This window comes from Barbus barbus (assembly GCF_936440315.1).
Source record: "Barbus barbus genome assembly, chromosome: 45".
Lineage (NCBI taxonomy): Eukaryota > Metazoa > Chordata > Actinopteri > Cypriniformes > Cyprinidae > Barbus > Barbus barbus.
Genome location: NC_136723.1, coordinates 13,168,236 through 13,183,794, shown reverse-complemented (window position 1 = coordinate 13,183,794; position 15,559 = coordinate 13,168,236). Strand labels below are relative to the sequence as shown.

General features: G+C 38.9%; 1 protein-coding gene across 3 annotated transcripts in view; it reads right to left on the bottom strand.

Annotated features, from left to right (window-relative positions):
* The window catches only part of LOC306864231 (cell adhesion molecule 2-like), a 389,175-nt gene extending 374,917 nt beyond the window's left edge, over positions 1-14,258 (bottom strand). The window contains exon 1 of one of the 3 annotated variants that reach the window (XM_079408079.1): positions 13,907-14,258. In XM_079408079.1, the coding sequence (XP_079264205.1) occupies positions 13,907-13,967 (61 nt within the window). In that variant the 5' untranslated portion in view covers positions 13,968-14,258. The remainder of the gene's footprint in view (positions 1-13,906) is intronic. The other 2 variants (XM_079408080.1, XM_079408081.1) reach the window with 2 other exon arrangements.
* Between the last annotated feature and the right edge of the window lie 1,301 nt (positions 14,259-15,559).

Here is a 15,559-nt window from a genome sequence, read left to right as displayed (position 1 = left end):
CGATCCAAAAGCATAAAGAGCCATCTGCTTTCCAGTCGCTCCTGCAGCAGCCCGATATGCCTCGTACCGACCGGTCCTTGCAGCGCCGATCTATCCCGGACAAGCCTAAACAAACTATCAGCAATGGCGGACGTTGCGTTGCTATTGATGTTCATGGCTTTGCGAACCTACATCAGCATCCAAACACGGCGAATCAAAAGTGTTAGCGTTTAGCTGCTATTTCAAATATGGCGGCCCAAGTTTCTGTTCTTCTTGTTGGTCACGGTAACCCCGCCCCCAGCTCCTGACGCAAGCGGTTCTTCCTTCTAGCCCAGCAATGTTTTGGTGCTACTTACGAACCTGGTTCGGAGCTGGTGCTTTGGGTTTCGAAAAACAAAGGCTCCGAACCAGCACTGGAACTGCCTTGGTGGAAAAGGGGTAAAAATCAGTTTAGTCCAACGGTTCCCCAATGGATGACTCTTATGAGCTGATTCTTTTTGGTAAATCAAAACAATTTTTAAACAGATTTATGTTTTTTTCTCATCATTTGGCAATGGGATTTATTTTTCTCTTCAAATTTCTCTTCATTGATAATGTAATTATTAATAAATCTATAATTTTTAATATAATCATTAATCTTTCCAGCAACTTTGAGAAGCACATTAATGAGTAATAAAACATAAAGCACTCTAATTAGATTACACTGCATGAAACATACAGAATACTGGAAACATGGGACACAGTTTATGATGGATTATTTGTTATCATTCTACAGTCAGTTCTGTAATCTGGCAAGATCAACTGTGAGTGACTCAATTAGCTCAACTACGAGTGTTACAGTGAACCAAGAAGAAGAAAAAAAAACATTAGCTAGAAGATCTCAAATTTGAATTATGACAAACCTTAAACACTTATCCTCTTCATGTGGATTTGAGGATATGGACTAGTTCTGTCCTTTTACATTCCATGCGGTTCAACAAATACCCCTTCTGTAACCTCAAATTAAAATTTGACGAGAGACACAGTGAGAGTAATGAGTGAGCATTTGCTTGACTAAATTGAACAAGCATTTAAAGAGACAAGTCTTCTCGACAGGGGGTTGAAAAGCTTTGGTGAGGATGTCGTTATATCGGGATGCATGTTTTCAGTAAAACTTGCAGGCTAATCATCTGAAACAGAACAGACATAGGAAGCACTATGAGATTGTGGAAATTCATGTGAAAATCATGAACTATCAGAAAAGTTAATTTTGCTTATTCATCTATTTTAAAACCGATATGAATTCATAGATAAATGGTGGAACTGCAAAAGAAAGTCATGACCAAAAGCCAAATTGCCTCTGAATCAGCACAGAGATACAGTAGGAATGTTTAGAGAGTGCAAAGAACAAGGACGCTCAACTTCCTATTTATCTTTGAGTTGTATCGGTAATGCCATGGAAGGTGAAACATGGTAACCTCCCTCCTACACATGCCGAGAAACAAAAGCTGTATGTTTAATATACTACGGAGGATCACTGACCTTATCTGAGCAGGTGGACAAGGCCAGCTGATACTGAAAATAGTCCAATGCTGTATCAACAGTTGCAGCATGTTTGTATTTGCTGAAAGAGATGTGACTATTCATATGTTTTTCAAAAACTCTAAACCTGAAATATGAAAATATTTCAGTCCCACCAAGATTACAAAATGTTGCTTATTTGTGATTTTTTTTGCAATCAAAATGACTGTATGATAAATGGAGGTAACAATTAGGCAATTAGTGTTTTAAGTTTTGCATATAGGTTTAATATTCAGGTATAAAATACTACAAATATTTTGAATGAGTTGAATGCACATTAACATCACAAATTGCAACTACAAGTGAGAAACAGAATTTGAACATGTCAGATGCAATGGATGCAGTGCCTATATTAATTGTAAATTTGTATAATAGTGAAATGTTGGACTTTCAATTACGACAGAATGATTCAATTGACAGCACCTTCATAAATCAAATAAACACAAAAATAAAAATACACACCCAATACGTATTCTTTTTTTAATCATTTTGTAGATGTACTGTGGAGTAAAAAAAAAAACATGGTTAAATTTTATGTAGAAAAGGAACAATGCCATTTTTGTTGGAGCTTATAGCGCTTAACTCTCTTTAACATTAAAGTGCCCCTATTATGGATTTTTGAAAATAACCGTTCATGCAGTGTGTAACACAGCTCTAAATGAATGAAAACATCCTGCAAAGTTTTAAATCTGAAAATGCACCGTGTATAAAGTTACTGTCTCTCTCTCAAAAAAAAAGAGTTGACTCTGAATCATTGAAACGAGTCATTTTTTAAATGAATCCCAAGCCGTTTCATGTTGACGTCAACATGAAACATTAGCATATTGCCCTCCCAGTTGTTGCACGGGAATACTTGACCATCAGTAGATTTTCATGTTGGTCTGAAGAGCAGTGGGGAGAGAACGCAACCCTGAGGGGCGCCCGTGCTGATGGTGAGAGTCCTGGATGTGAGTTTGCCCAGCCTCACTAGCTGCTGCCTGTCTGTCAGGAAGCTGGTGATCCACTGACAGATGGAGGAGGGCACAGAGAGCTGTCTCAGTTTGTCTGAGAGAAGGTCAGGTATGATGGTATTGAAGGCCGAGCTGAAGTCCACAAATAAGATCCTTGCATAATTCCCAGGTTTGTCGAGGTGTTGCAGGATGTAATGCAGTCCCATATTGACCGCATCATCCACAGACCTGTTTGCTCTGTTGGCAAACTGAAGAGGATCCAGGATCAGTCTCTCAAGTGACTTCATGACCATAGACGTGAGTGCGACAGGTCTGTAGTCATTAAGTCCAGTGATTTTGGGCTTTTTGGGGACAGGAATGATGGTGGAGCGTTTGAAGCAGCAGGGAACTTCACACAGCTCCAGAGATCTGTTGAAGATCTGTGAAAAGATGGGGGCCAATTGGTCAGCACAGACTTTTAGACAGGCAGGTGAAATACCGTCTGATCCTGAAGCTTTCCTAGATTTCTGTTTTCTGAAGACCCGGTTCACATCCTCTACACAGACTTTAAACGCAGGTAGAATGGTGGGGGAGGGAGTAAGGGGGATTGCAGGGGGGGAAGGTGAACGTGTGAAGTGCAGATTAGAGTGGGTGCTGTGTGTCAGTCTGGCCTTTTCAAATCGGCAGTAAAATACATTGAGATCGTCAGCCAGTTGTTGATTCTCCACGGACTGTGGGGGTGGAGTCTTGTACATGGTGATGTTCCTCAGACCAGTCCATACTGACGCTGGATCATTTTTTGCTGAAAGTTCTTTTTTCAACTTCTCAGAGTAGTTATTTTTAGCCACTCTGATCTCCTTTGTTAGTCTGTTCCTGGCCTGGTTATACAAGATTTTATCCCCACTTCTGTAAGCGTCCTCTTTGGCCTGACGAAGCTGTTTGAGTTTCCCAGTAAACCACGGCTTATCATTATTGAAGGATAAGAATGTCCTGGTGGGGATGCATATATCCTCACAGAAACTGATATATGATGTTACAGTCTCTGTGAGCTCGTCCAGATCGGTGGCAGCAGCTTCAAAAACACTCTAATCAGTGAGGTCAAAACAAGCTTTTAAATCTCTTGCTCTGCTTCATTAGTCCATCTTTTAACAGTTCTTAATACAGGTTTAGAAGATTTAAGTTTTTGCCTATAGGTCGGTATGAGATGAACCAAACAGTGATCAGAGAGTCCCAGAGCTGCCCGTGGGACAGAGTGATATGCATCTTTATTTATTGTGTAACAATGATCCAATATATTATGGGCTCTGGTGGGACATGTAGCGTGCTGTCTGTATTTTGGCAGTTCACGGGAGAGATTTGCTTTATTAAAATCTCCAAGAATGATTAAAAGAGAGTCCGGGTACCTTTGCTCTGTTTCAGATATTTGTTCGGCCAGCTGTTGCATCGCGGCACTCACGAACGCGTCAGGACACACATACACATTCACGAGAATTAAGGAGGAAAACTCTCAGGGCGAATAGAACGGTTTACAGTTTATGAAGAAGGCCTCCAAATTAGGAGAACACATCTTCTTCAGAGTTGTTACGTCTGAACACCAACCTTCATTTATGTAGAAACATAGTCCACCACCTCTCGTTTTCCCCGTTAGCTCCGTGATGCGATTTGATTTGAACAGCTGATATCCCGGCAAATGAAGCACGTTATCTGGGATGGTTTCACTCAGCCAGGTTTCAGTGAAGCACAATGCAGCAGAGTTTGAAAAGTCCTTATTTGTGCGGGTGAGGAGAATTTTGTTCATCCATTTTGTTAGGAAGGGATCTGAGATTCGCTAGATGAATGCTTGGGAGCGCAGTTTGGAAGCCGCGTTCGCGAAGCTTAACCAGCGCGTCGGTGCGCTTCCCCCTTTTCCATCTGAGCGCGCGTTTGACTAGGACCACTGCCCCTACGACCAAAACATCCAACAAAGCGTCCGAATAATCAAAAACCGGAAAAAATTGTTCATAGTGTGTTGCCTTATGTCCAGTAGTAAGATAATGACTAAACACAGAACAAACAAACAAAAACATTAAAAGAACGGGAGCGTTCCACACCACAGCAGCCATGCACGGCGCCATCTCAAGAGTAACCAAAAGTGATATAAGTATCACTTTTTATTTCTCCTCTTTTCTACTACTTGTTTCACTTCTGTTTCAGTTTTTATAACCATTTCTTACTATGTGTAAGTAAGCTGTTGTTTTTAGCATGTGTGTTTGGCAGTGCTATTTCTTAGGATTACTGATAAACTATACTGTCGTGATTTGTATTTGTTATCTATTTTAATTTTAATTAAATAATGTCTGAATTTATTATGTCTGTATAGGTGTTTTATTAAGTTTTAATTTTATTTAATTTTAGTTATTTTAATAGTTCAACAAACTAAATGGAATTAAAATTATACATATATATATATATATATATACATACATACACACACACACACACACACACACATTTACATTTATGCATTTAGCAGACGCTTTTATCCAAAGCAACTTACATTGCATTCAAGTTACAGTTTTTACATTTTACCAGCTCTTGCTTTCCCTGGGAATCGAACCCATGACCTTGGCGTTGCTAGTGCCATGCACTACTATTTGAGCTACAGGAAAGCCTATAGAATGTAGAATTTATACAGCTCGTTCAGTGAATCGCTGTAACAGTGAGTCTGTTCAAATTCCCTATAAAATCGTAAATGATTCCCTTTGAGCTAAATTAAACTATATTTTATCAAACATATTAATATGACGTTTTTACGTTACAAAGTTTTAGCTTTTAGTTTTGGATCTGTTTTTAGTTGTTTTAATACTACAATTGATTGCTTCTGTTGTCCTCATTTGTAAGTTGCTTTGGATAAAAGTGTCTGCTAAATAACTAAATAATATTAATAATAATAATAATAATAATAATACTTCGTATAACGTTCCTGTAATACCAAGCATTGCACCTGCAGTAAAACGGCTGAACTAACAACCTGTTTGTTTAACAGGTTAATTAGACAAAATTATTCAACTGAAAGTGTCTGATGTAAAGTAGCTAATGCAACTGCAGAATGCTCAACTTATGGTCAATTAAATGCAATACTGACATTCTGGGAAACAGACGTGTTTATAGCAACATCCTCACTGCAAAATCAAACAAATAATCATATGAAAATGTGGGAGAGCACCGAGATCCAGTTGGCTGCTGAAGGGCTGATGGTCTGTTAGTGACTGCGAAAATGAGGAGGAGCGTGTGTGTGCGCGCATGTTTGAGTGTGTGTGCACACTTTGGCAGGTGCATATTGTCCTGAGCTTCTGATTAATTGATTGTTTACTGTATTTGCAGGTGTTAAATTCGCTCTCACAAGAGGCAGATGGCATCGCACAACCCCAACAGCAGACGACAAGAGACGAAAGGGAGGTGGGGTGAGGGGGCCAAGAGAAATTGATAGAGGAAGTGAAGTTACAGAACACTGCAAAGCCGAACAAGTGTCACATGATGATTTTTAAGCAATATATGCTAAGAAAATGGTCAAAATGCATACTGAGAGGCTGTTAAAATCACTGAGGTAAAATAACTGACCGGCTACAAATTTGGTTGAAATATTGTGTCGATTACTGATCTCTACAATGCTTCTCTGAAAATCATGTCCTCTCCCACTAAGCCGATGTTTGTTGCCAAGCATCTTCAGTCCTCAAAGCCAGACAGCGCAGTTGTGAAAACCTGCTAATGCGGCAGTCAAAGCCACATCTATCGGAGAGAGTGACAGGCGACAGTGGGCGGAAACGGATCTTTGTAAGTAATCTCTCTTATAGGAGAGCACGCAGGGGGTTATTTTCAAGCATTTGATTTACTGACCCTCATTCTCCCCAATGCCTCTGGCTCACGGTTTTCAGATGTTCAATTTTACTGAACTAACTCTTTCATCTACCTTTGTCAATAAAAGTGATTGATTACCCAATCGCAGTGCATGCCTGGAGCAGGTGTCGTCTCTTGTGAAAGATCACGTTGCACACTGGCAAAATCTGAGATTATTTGGAAGAGAGGGTAGCTAATTTTCCATAAAATCCTAATGAAAACAGCAGAGGGCACAATGACAGCAGAGAGGAGTGAACTATGAGTCAAGGACATCTGGCTGTACTTTTTCCAGGTCTTTGGTTTCTTTGTGTATTACATTTGTAATGTAGCAGACTTCACATTCTTTACTCGTTTCTCATTTGTATTTAAAAGGACAGTTGAAAGTTCACACACAAATGGAAATTCTGTCATTATTTACTAATTTAGCTACATTTCTATCATGTCAAATGAATGACGTTCAGAACAACTTTGGTCCCCACTGACTTTCACATAGAAATAATAATAGCTTGTTAAATTCATAGAAGAAATAGAATAAGACAGCTGTGATTGCCAGCAATTCAGAATATTTTTTGAATATATTGGTGAAATAATGTTCATTTACTAATCTTTTTGAGCTACCAAAATCTGCTTTTTACTGTACCTTAAATGTACTGATATAACCACCATAATAACATGTATAGGTGGTAAAATATAAATAATATGCAAAGCTGGAAAAAATAGAAAGGTACATGTTGAATCAGAGTTCATTGTATGTCCATAAAATATGGCCAATACTCATAGATAGGAGCAAAGATGGTACACACAAAGACAAAATTCCAACGAGGTAAAACACAACACTAAAATAATAATAAACATTAACTAAATAGCATAAAATACACAAAACATGTTACATGTAGAGATAAAATTAGAAGAGATAAAATTATTATAATTTTAAATAATATACAATTTGAAGTTATACATCTATTTTTACCTGCATTTTACAATATATTTCAGTAAAATTGCATATGTATATACAATATATAACTATTTAAAGAATTTCATAGCATATGTGACCCTGGACAACAAAACCAGTCTTAAGTCGCTGGGGTATATTTGTAGCAATAGCCAAAAATACACTGTATGGGTCAAAATTATCTAATTTTCTTTTATGCCAAAAATCCTTATAATATTAAGTAAAGATCATGTTCCATGAAGATATTTTGTAAATTTCTTACCATAAATATATCAAAACTTCATTTTTGATTAGTATTATGCATTACTAAGGACTTCAACTTTAATCTTTAAAGGCGATTTTCTCAATATTTAAAATTTTTTGCACCCTCAGATTCCAGATTTTCAAATAGTTGTATCTCGGCCAAATATTGTCAGATCCTAACAAACCATACATCAATTGAAATCTTATTTATTCAGCTTTCAGATGTAAAATCACTTAAGACTGGTTTTGTGGTTCAGGTAACTTACAGTTAATCAATTAACAGGTTTTCTGTAAAAAAATAATATTTTTACAGTGCATTTTCGAAATACCTTCTTTTGTGTTCCACAGAAGAAAAAAAAGTAAATCTGAAGGTAGGTCAATTTCATTGTTGGATTACTCTTTCTTGTGGTATGCTAACTTTTCATAAACAAAAAATGCCATCTAAAATTTTTTTACCAGTACAAAATTTTCAGCATCATATTTTCTTGACAATACCTCAAGACATCTCTTAATCTTGAGATAATACCACAAAGAATTTCCTCCTGTGCGTCTCTTTGCATAAGCTTCAATGAGATTACCAGACATACTGTGAGTTTAAGCAAATCATTTAAATTAGCCAACACAAAGGCTAATCGATACAAGAACCTTAAGAAAAGCCATTATAGAGCCTGTCAGTCATTTACCGATGAAATCCATCTCAAAAGTAGTATAGACAACATGTGAACAAGAAAATGACAACTGTTAAATCACCCACATAACTGCTACATGACGGTTTTTAGAAGATATCTGCTCCGAGACTGCTGCCATGACTCAGCAAAGAGTTTGTGTTTTGAAAGCCATTCAAAAATCACTGCAAAGGGGCATCTCCTTTCCAACGCCTTTTGGGAGAAGAGGAAGCTTTATGCCAGGCACTAGCTGTACCGCAGAACGGTTGACAGTTCCACCCACTTTTTGTTTTAACTTTTTCAAACACCTGGAAGAACAAAAGAGGGCCTTTGATCATGGGAAATCCCTCACGATTACAGGAGGGCTTCAGCGACTCAGCTCCATTCTGAGTCCGCGGGGAAACGCTCCAAGGCCCAGACACTTGTATGCAGAAAGAGCATAAGATAGAGAGAAAGAGAGAGATGGATGAAGGAGGAGAAAGACAGAGACGTGAAACAGAAAGATTGAGAGAGAGAGAGAGAGAGAGAGAGAGAGAGAGGGAGAGAGAGAGGGAGAGAGAAGGAGAGCAAATATCTTGGGTGCTCTGTTTAGGAGGCTTCCAGCAACCCAACAAGAGGACAAATACAAAGAGGAGGAGGATATTCACCTCTAATCCTGTTCTCCATCCTGGCTCAATCAGCCAGCCAAACAAACACCCACATACGCAACACAGTGAGAAAGAGGGACACGCTCAGCCTCTGTATACTCTAAAGAAATAGGAGAAAGAGACTTGAAATGCAATAATACCACACGCACATGACAGGACGGGCCAAAGGAGGCTCCATACTGCAGCCCAAAGAGAAAGGCTTGTGCAATCTGTATTTCTCCCTTGCTAAATTAATGCCAAACAAATGCTTATTCTAGTCAGCAGAAATGGCAGCTTATGCCCAACTCCATTTCTCACCTGTCTGAGCACATTTGCCTGTGCTGCCGCTCACCTGCACAGATGCTTTTCACGCTCCACGACTGACAAAGACAACAGACCGGGAATTAAAAAAGGCCATTAACCTCCCCTTTCAACACAAATCCGGCAGCACTTACCCATACTCCTGAAGGAGAGCTTTCCCACGCTACCTCCATAAAAGGGCCGGCTCCAGGAAGGCCAATGCCCAGCTTGGAGTCACTCTGTTGGGATAAGCTACTGAGAGGCAGGGGGCCAGAGACTTGCCTCAATGCACAGAAGCCCACACAATGAGATTTGAAAGGAGCATTTTGTGTCATAAATAATGTTGTTGTTTTTTTTAACCTTAAAGGAACAGTTTACCCCCAAAAATGAAAATTAGCTGAAAATGTACCCTCCCAGGTCATCCAAGATGTAAATGAGTTTGTTTCTTCATCAGATTTGGAGAAATGTAGCATTATAGCATGGATCCTCTGTAGTGAATGGGTGCCGTCAGATGATAAAAACGATCACAATAATCCACAAGTAATCAGTATGACTCCGGTGCATTTTGAGGTGAAAATCTGCATGTTTGTAAGAAACAATTACATCTTTGATGCTTTTAACTTAAAAGTATTGCTTTCTCTGGTAAAAAAAAAAGATCTCTCACCTGAATCAGGAGAAAAAGACAGTTTTCACAGATGAAGCAACATTACAGTTCTAAAAAATACAATATGTCAGTGAATTTTACGGGGACTTTTTCACTGGATGAAGCGTTATTATGGGTTAAATTTAAAACGCCTTGATGGATTTATTACAAACATGCAGCTTTTCAAGCTGTAAAATTGTGGACTAGAGTTTTGTGCATTACTTGTTGATTTTTTAAATGTTTTTATCAGCTGTTTTAACTCTCATTCTGACCAGAGCCATTCACTGCAGAGGATCAATTGGCGAGCAAGTGATGTAATGCTAAATTTCTCCAAATATGTTCAGATGAAGAAACAAACTCATCTTCGATGACCTGAGGGTAAGTTTTCGTTTTGGGGTAAACTATTGCTTTAAAATCGTTATTTTTTGTTTTTATACTAGCCTGCTGAGTTGGGGGTTTTTAAAAATTTGCATACACTTTGCATGAACAGATTCGGGCAGGGTTTCAGAATGCAGGACTGTCGAAGCACCATAGAGCCAAGAAAGACACAAAGAGGAAGAAAGATTTTGTGTACACAAGTAGTCCATGAAGAGGAAACATACCCACAAAACAGAAACAAGTATAAAGGCGTACATCCTTTATGAAGCAGGACCACATAGTCCTCCCACTCAGTTCTGGTGTCTCTGAGGAGAGAGCCAAGCTTTGCTATTACTCACAGCAGACGTCCACACAACAGCACTTCACAGGGACTATAGTACTCCACACACGGGGAGGAGCTGCACTGTCTGCCACACGCTTTGCATAACTGCCATGCTCCCCCAAACCCCAGCTGCTGGCAGCATGCAGTGATCCCTCCGGACGGATATGCCAGGGATGTGCCTGCACTTGTACTTCAAACATTCAACCTCAGTGAGGAAGGAAATCTGGGATTGCATGATCACTGCAGATATAGGCACTGGAAAATGCAGTTAAGAATTTAGGTAGTTGAATATAACTTTTTTGGATTTAAAGTATAACATTTTATGTAAGGAAAAGTGCATTTTAGTTCACTCGGAGCTAAAAGGTTTTATTTATTTATTTTATTTTTTTATCAGCCATTTCAAATAGCACTGCAGTGTGATAAAAGGATTTTTTAACAAAAGTACAACAAATATATGTAGTCCCTTAAAATGGCATAATGGGGGTCAAAAATATAACTATAAAAGAATAAAATAATATTAGATTAATTATAGCTATGGATTTCACACATCTGACTTGATTTTAAAGTCATTCATGGGTAATGGATAAGAACTTGTAAACATCTACATAAAAAGGTAAAACATCAAATAAATTACACACATAAAAAAAAAATACAGGCAATTAAATACTTTTAAGCCAACTATATCTACAAATTACAAGAAACTTGCATGGTAGTTGCTTTTTCTTAATCCCAACTTTCAGTCATTTATAATATATATAAGTGTTAGTTAGTTTATTTCCAATGAGATTTCCACAGTTCTCCAAAATGGGATATAATTAGCGTGGGAAACCTTTTTATCATGTCACCCCACAGAACATATCACATCAAGCATCCATTTATCTAAATCAGCATTTCACATACATAATTCAATTTAACCAAATTTAGCCAGTCAGACTGGTCTGTGGGTAAATCAGATTATGTAACATCACACAATTCAGATGTTAGAGATAATCAGTCAATGTACCATTGAAATCACAATGGTCAGATCTATCGATCACCAATTGCAGAGCAGACAGGGCTTTACCAGAAACCACTGCCTTCCATCGTTCAAATATCAGCACGGTTACCACACTTGGTTAAGCTTATTAACACACTCACACATGGTAAGCAGGTGCAGCCAGACTCTGAGAGGTGTGCTAAAGAACCGAAGGAGGCACTTGCAGCCAGTAGGGCTGTTGACTGGGTGCTGAGAGACACAGGCTCTGTGATTTACAGGTAAAGAGAGAGAAGGCTGGGGGAAATCAATACATAGCTTCAGTCTCACGCTTACTGCCGACTCATTAGAAGTGAAGCCTTGAGGAATGTGCTTAATTATCTCTGATTATTAATGGCCCACCTCTCAGACTGATTATCAACACACAGCATAGGGTATTTTGTCAAAAGATGGGGCAGAGGAGGGAAGCCACACGCACATACAGAAAGCCAAATGCAAATAATGTCTTTCCCTTCTGTCTCTCTTACATTCATCTTGCGCATTCATAAACTGCCAGATCTGCAAACCAGACTGTTTGAGATGTAAACACCTCAGGTTGGAGGAGTCATGTTTCACTGATATCCAGACCAAACCAGATTGCCTTGGAGTATCTGAAATACACAGGCATCACATTTTCATGAATTGCCTCTTTAATGTGCTTAGGAGATTGTAGCAAGAATCTACCTAACAAAAAGGAAACATCTCCAATGGTTAAGTATTAGTGTATTGCAACAATTGGCGATCCAGATTTTAAATTTTTGTTATATTTTGTAGAGTGGCCACTGTGGTTGTTATCAGTCGCAGGAAGTGAACATTGTTTTAGCTATTGTCAAATTCTTTCTCTTATACCACAAACATTACACATGCAAAGACTACTGAAGCATTAAAAGAACATTGTTTATAAACTAAAATCAAGTTTTAAACTAAAATCAAATCAAATTTTACTATACATCAACAATATCCTTATTAATATTCATGAGAAAAATATTGGTCATTTCGTGACGTCAAAACCATATCAACTCTTTGTAAAAAAGGATGCCCGTGTTTAGAGTCAATTTTGACGTGAACACACATGTTTGTTACATTAAGGGCCTTTAAGATAATATCTGAGGTTAGTCTCATAAAATGTAGGCTATAGATTAAATCATCTTCATAGATGAAACCGGGCGGTGGCTGTTGCTCACATATTGGCGGGACGGCGTAACCCTCACGGGACACAAAAAATATAGCCTACCGACATTTGAGTGGCCACACACTGAGCCCATCCTGCTGACATTTAATCTGACCACTAAACCCGCACTTAAAGCACACATTACCATCATAGTGCTCGAAAAAGCAATAAAGCACGTTCAGTTGACGTATTCATCAAGTATTCCCGTCACACTAACGGTCGCCCCGCGCGAACACTGCTGATCCTGTTTACAGTGTCGCGCGAGAATGATGAGCACCGGCCGAAACTACGAGACATAAGGTAAACAACACAGAAAAGCTGACATATCTTTCGGTGAACTTCTGATGTAGCGTAATGTTCAATTTACTGTTAAAAATGTGGGTGAATAATGCATTACACTTACAACTATAAACTGACAGGTGTACTTGCTTCGCAAGTCTTTCTCTGAGAGGAAAAAAGCTGATGCTGCTACGACCCCAAGATGCGGATTGCCGCAAATACCATACATCCCGTTAAACTGTCAAAGCTCCACATCCAAACCTGATTAAGGGTGCTAAAAGCACTTAAACAATTAGCTTCACGCTCTGTCCGAAATCTACAGCTTTTCCAATCAGAACAAAAACCACATGATTATAAAAAATACCACGTTACAGGGGTAAAATAGAAACAAAGTATTATAGGCTAGGTACATTCCTGCCAGAATAAAATTGTAGGCTACATACCTCAAACTATATAAAATATGTAACATGAAAAAGCACCATGATTTAACGCGACAGCATTCCACTAAAAGACTCATCGCATTTCCAAAAAATAAAAATGTGCCTAAATACGCATATAGGCTAAACATACGGCTTTACAATACAATACAAGCGATTCGTTTATAAAGCTATATAAAGTTTCCGATCAGGTGAAGCAAAGGCTGTATCAATTAAATCGTACGGTGTTGATTTGATCTATAACACATTTTGGCTGGTAATCCATAAAAGCGGGGCTCTAGCTCAGCAGTGTGTGCAGGTTTATCCGTGATAAGATTCTGTATCAGTGCTGGGCAAACGAGCACAATTTCTTCAGAGCAATGATGACTAACGGGAAACTGTCCCCATACTCACTCGAGGCCCTTTGGATACATTTTGGAAATGCAAATCATCACCAGAGCATAATGCCTTTCCTACGTGGTGCGTAATGATGATGAGCCCCCAAATTGCAAAAAAGCACCGCATAGGCTGCCTTAAAGTTTGAAGCGCTCTTACCTTTAAGGACGATCCCGCAGATGCTGTACAGGGTAAACAGCATATGCTGCTTCACCATCATATTGCCTTCCTTCTATAACAGCTGCCCGCTTGCCGTCAACACACTTTCTTCGCTCTTTCGCTTCTCCGCGCGCTGATGATGGGCTTATCCAGGTGTAGGCTGCTGCAATCAATACTACAGTCTCCTTCGATAACTTCTCCTCGGTTGAAGTCCCACTGCGCTTTCCGCACGTCGTTCACTTGACGCTCGGACTGAGCTCGAGAAGTGCGAAGCGCTCCAACACAGTAGAAAAGTACAGCTCGCGCATCTATCGCCTCCTGGGAGCGCGAGCAGGCAGAGTCCCGCCTCCGCAGATTGACAGATGAGGACGGGGACCCAATAGCGCGCGCCAGGAATTATTCTCCGCTCAAACTGGTTCACGACTCCACAGTCCATATGATTAAAGGATCGAGCAAATATAATGCGAGTACGTGCAATGGCACCGATTGCCCCCCGTCTCGCTGTAATGCACTGCGTAATGAAACGATCCTGATATGGGTGGACTGAGGATGATTTGGGTACGTTTTCATGTGGATTGCATTGCACAGACATACAACAGTCCTGAACGGACAGCTGCCGTGGGATCTAGCAGTACACCTCTCACCGGGATCAAATAGACTTGACTGCGCTCGCAGGTTTACTACTGATACAAACCACTAGGCGGATAATAATGCATCCTAGTCTTTCTGTACATTATCTTTCCAGCAGAGGAGTGCCTACCGTTTTCAATGGGAAATATATAGGCTATATGTGATATAAAGGCAGCTGAAATGTTGGGATCTTTTATTAAGTTCTTATATTATGAACACAGAAAAAAACTGAGTACGCTACCGTTTGCTGCAAATTGTCACATTACAAGGGGGTGAGCTGCCACAATGGATCCTGCAGTTATGGCTTACAACAACATTTAAATGAAAACAAACTGAACTATTTATGAAAAACCACATTGTAAGGTCTCATATAAAAATATAAAACTGTTTTAGGCCAAAATGGTATTAATGAGTTTACAAATTTATATAATGTGCCAACTTGCCCCATCATAGAAATAAAAATAAGTAAATAAATAACACAGGTAATGCGTTGATCATTGCCCGAATTTATGAATACATGCAAATCTAATTTAACATGATTTTGAACTAAATGTTTGAAGGAGGGAACACTGTTAGAGAAAGCATTTGCATAAGTAGACTTTTCGCTTAAAATGTTGTCACATTATGTATGAGGGGTAAGTTGTCACAATGAATCCTGCCATTATCATCTTTACAGCAAAATTTCAAACAGAAAAGCAATTGAATACTACAGTATTTACGAAACACCAAATTAGAATATCAAACCATTTTGGGAGGACCAAAATAAATGGTCAATTTGTAACATTTAGCTAAAACATGTGACATCTGATCTGGGGAACCAAAAAAAAAAGAAAGTTCAATACAGTTCAATAGTTCAGTTAAAATCATAGGTAGTATCATGTTGATCGTTATCTGAATCTGTGAATAAATGCAAATGATTCTAATTTAAGAGGAGTTTTAACTATGTTTTTGAAGAGAAATGAAACACTTGTAGAGAAAATATTTGTGTAATTGAACTTTTGGCTCAAAACTTATATATTTATA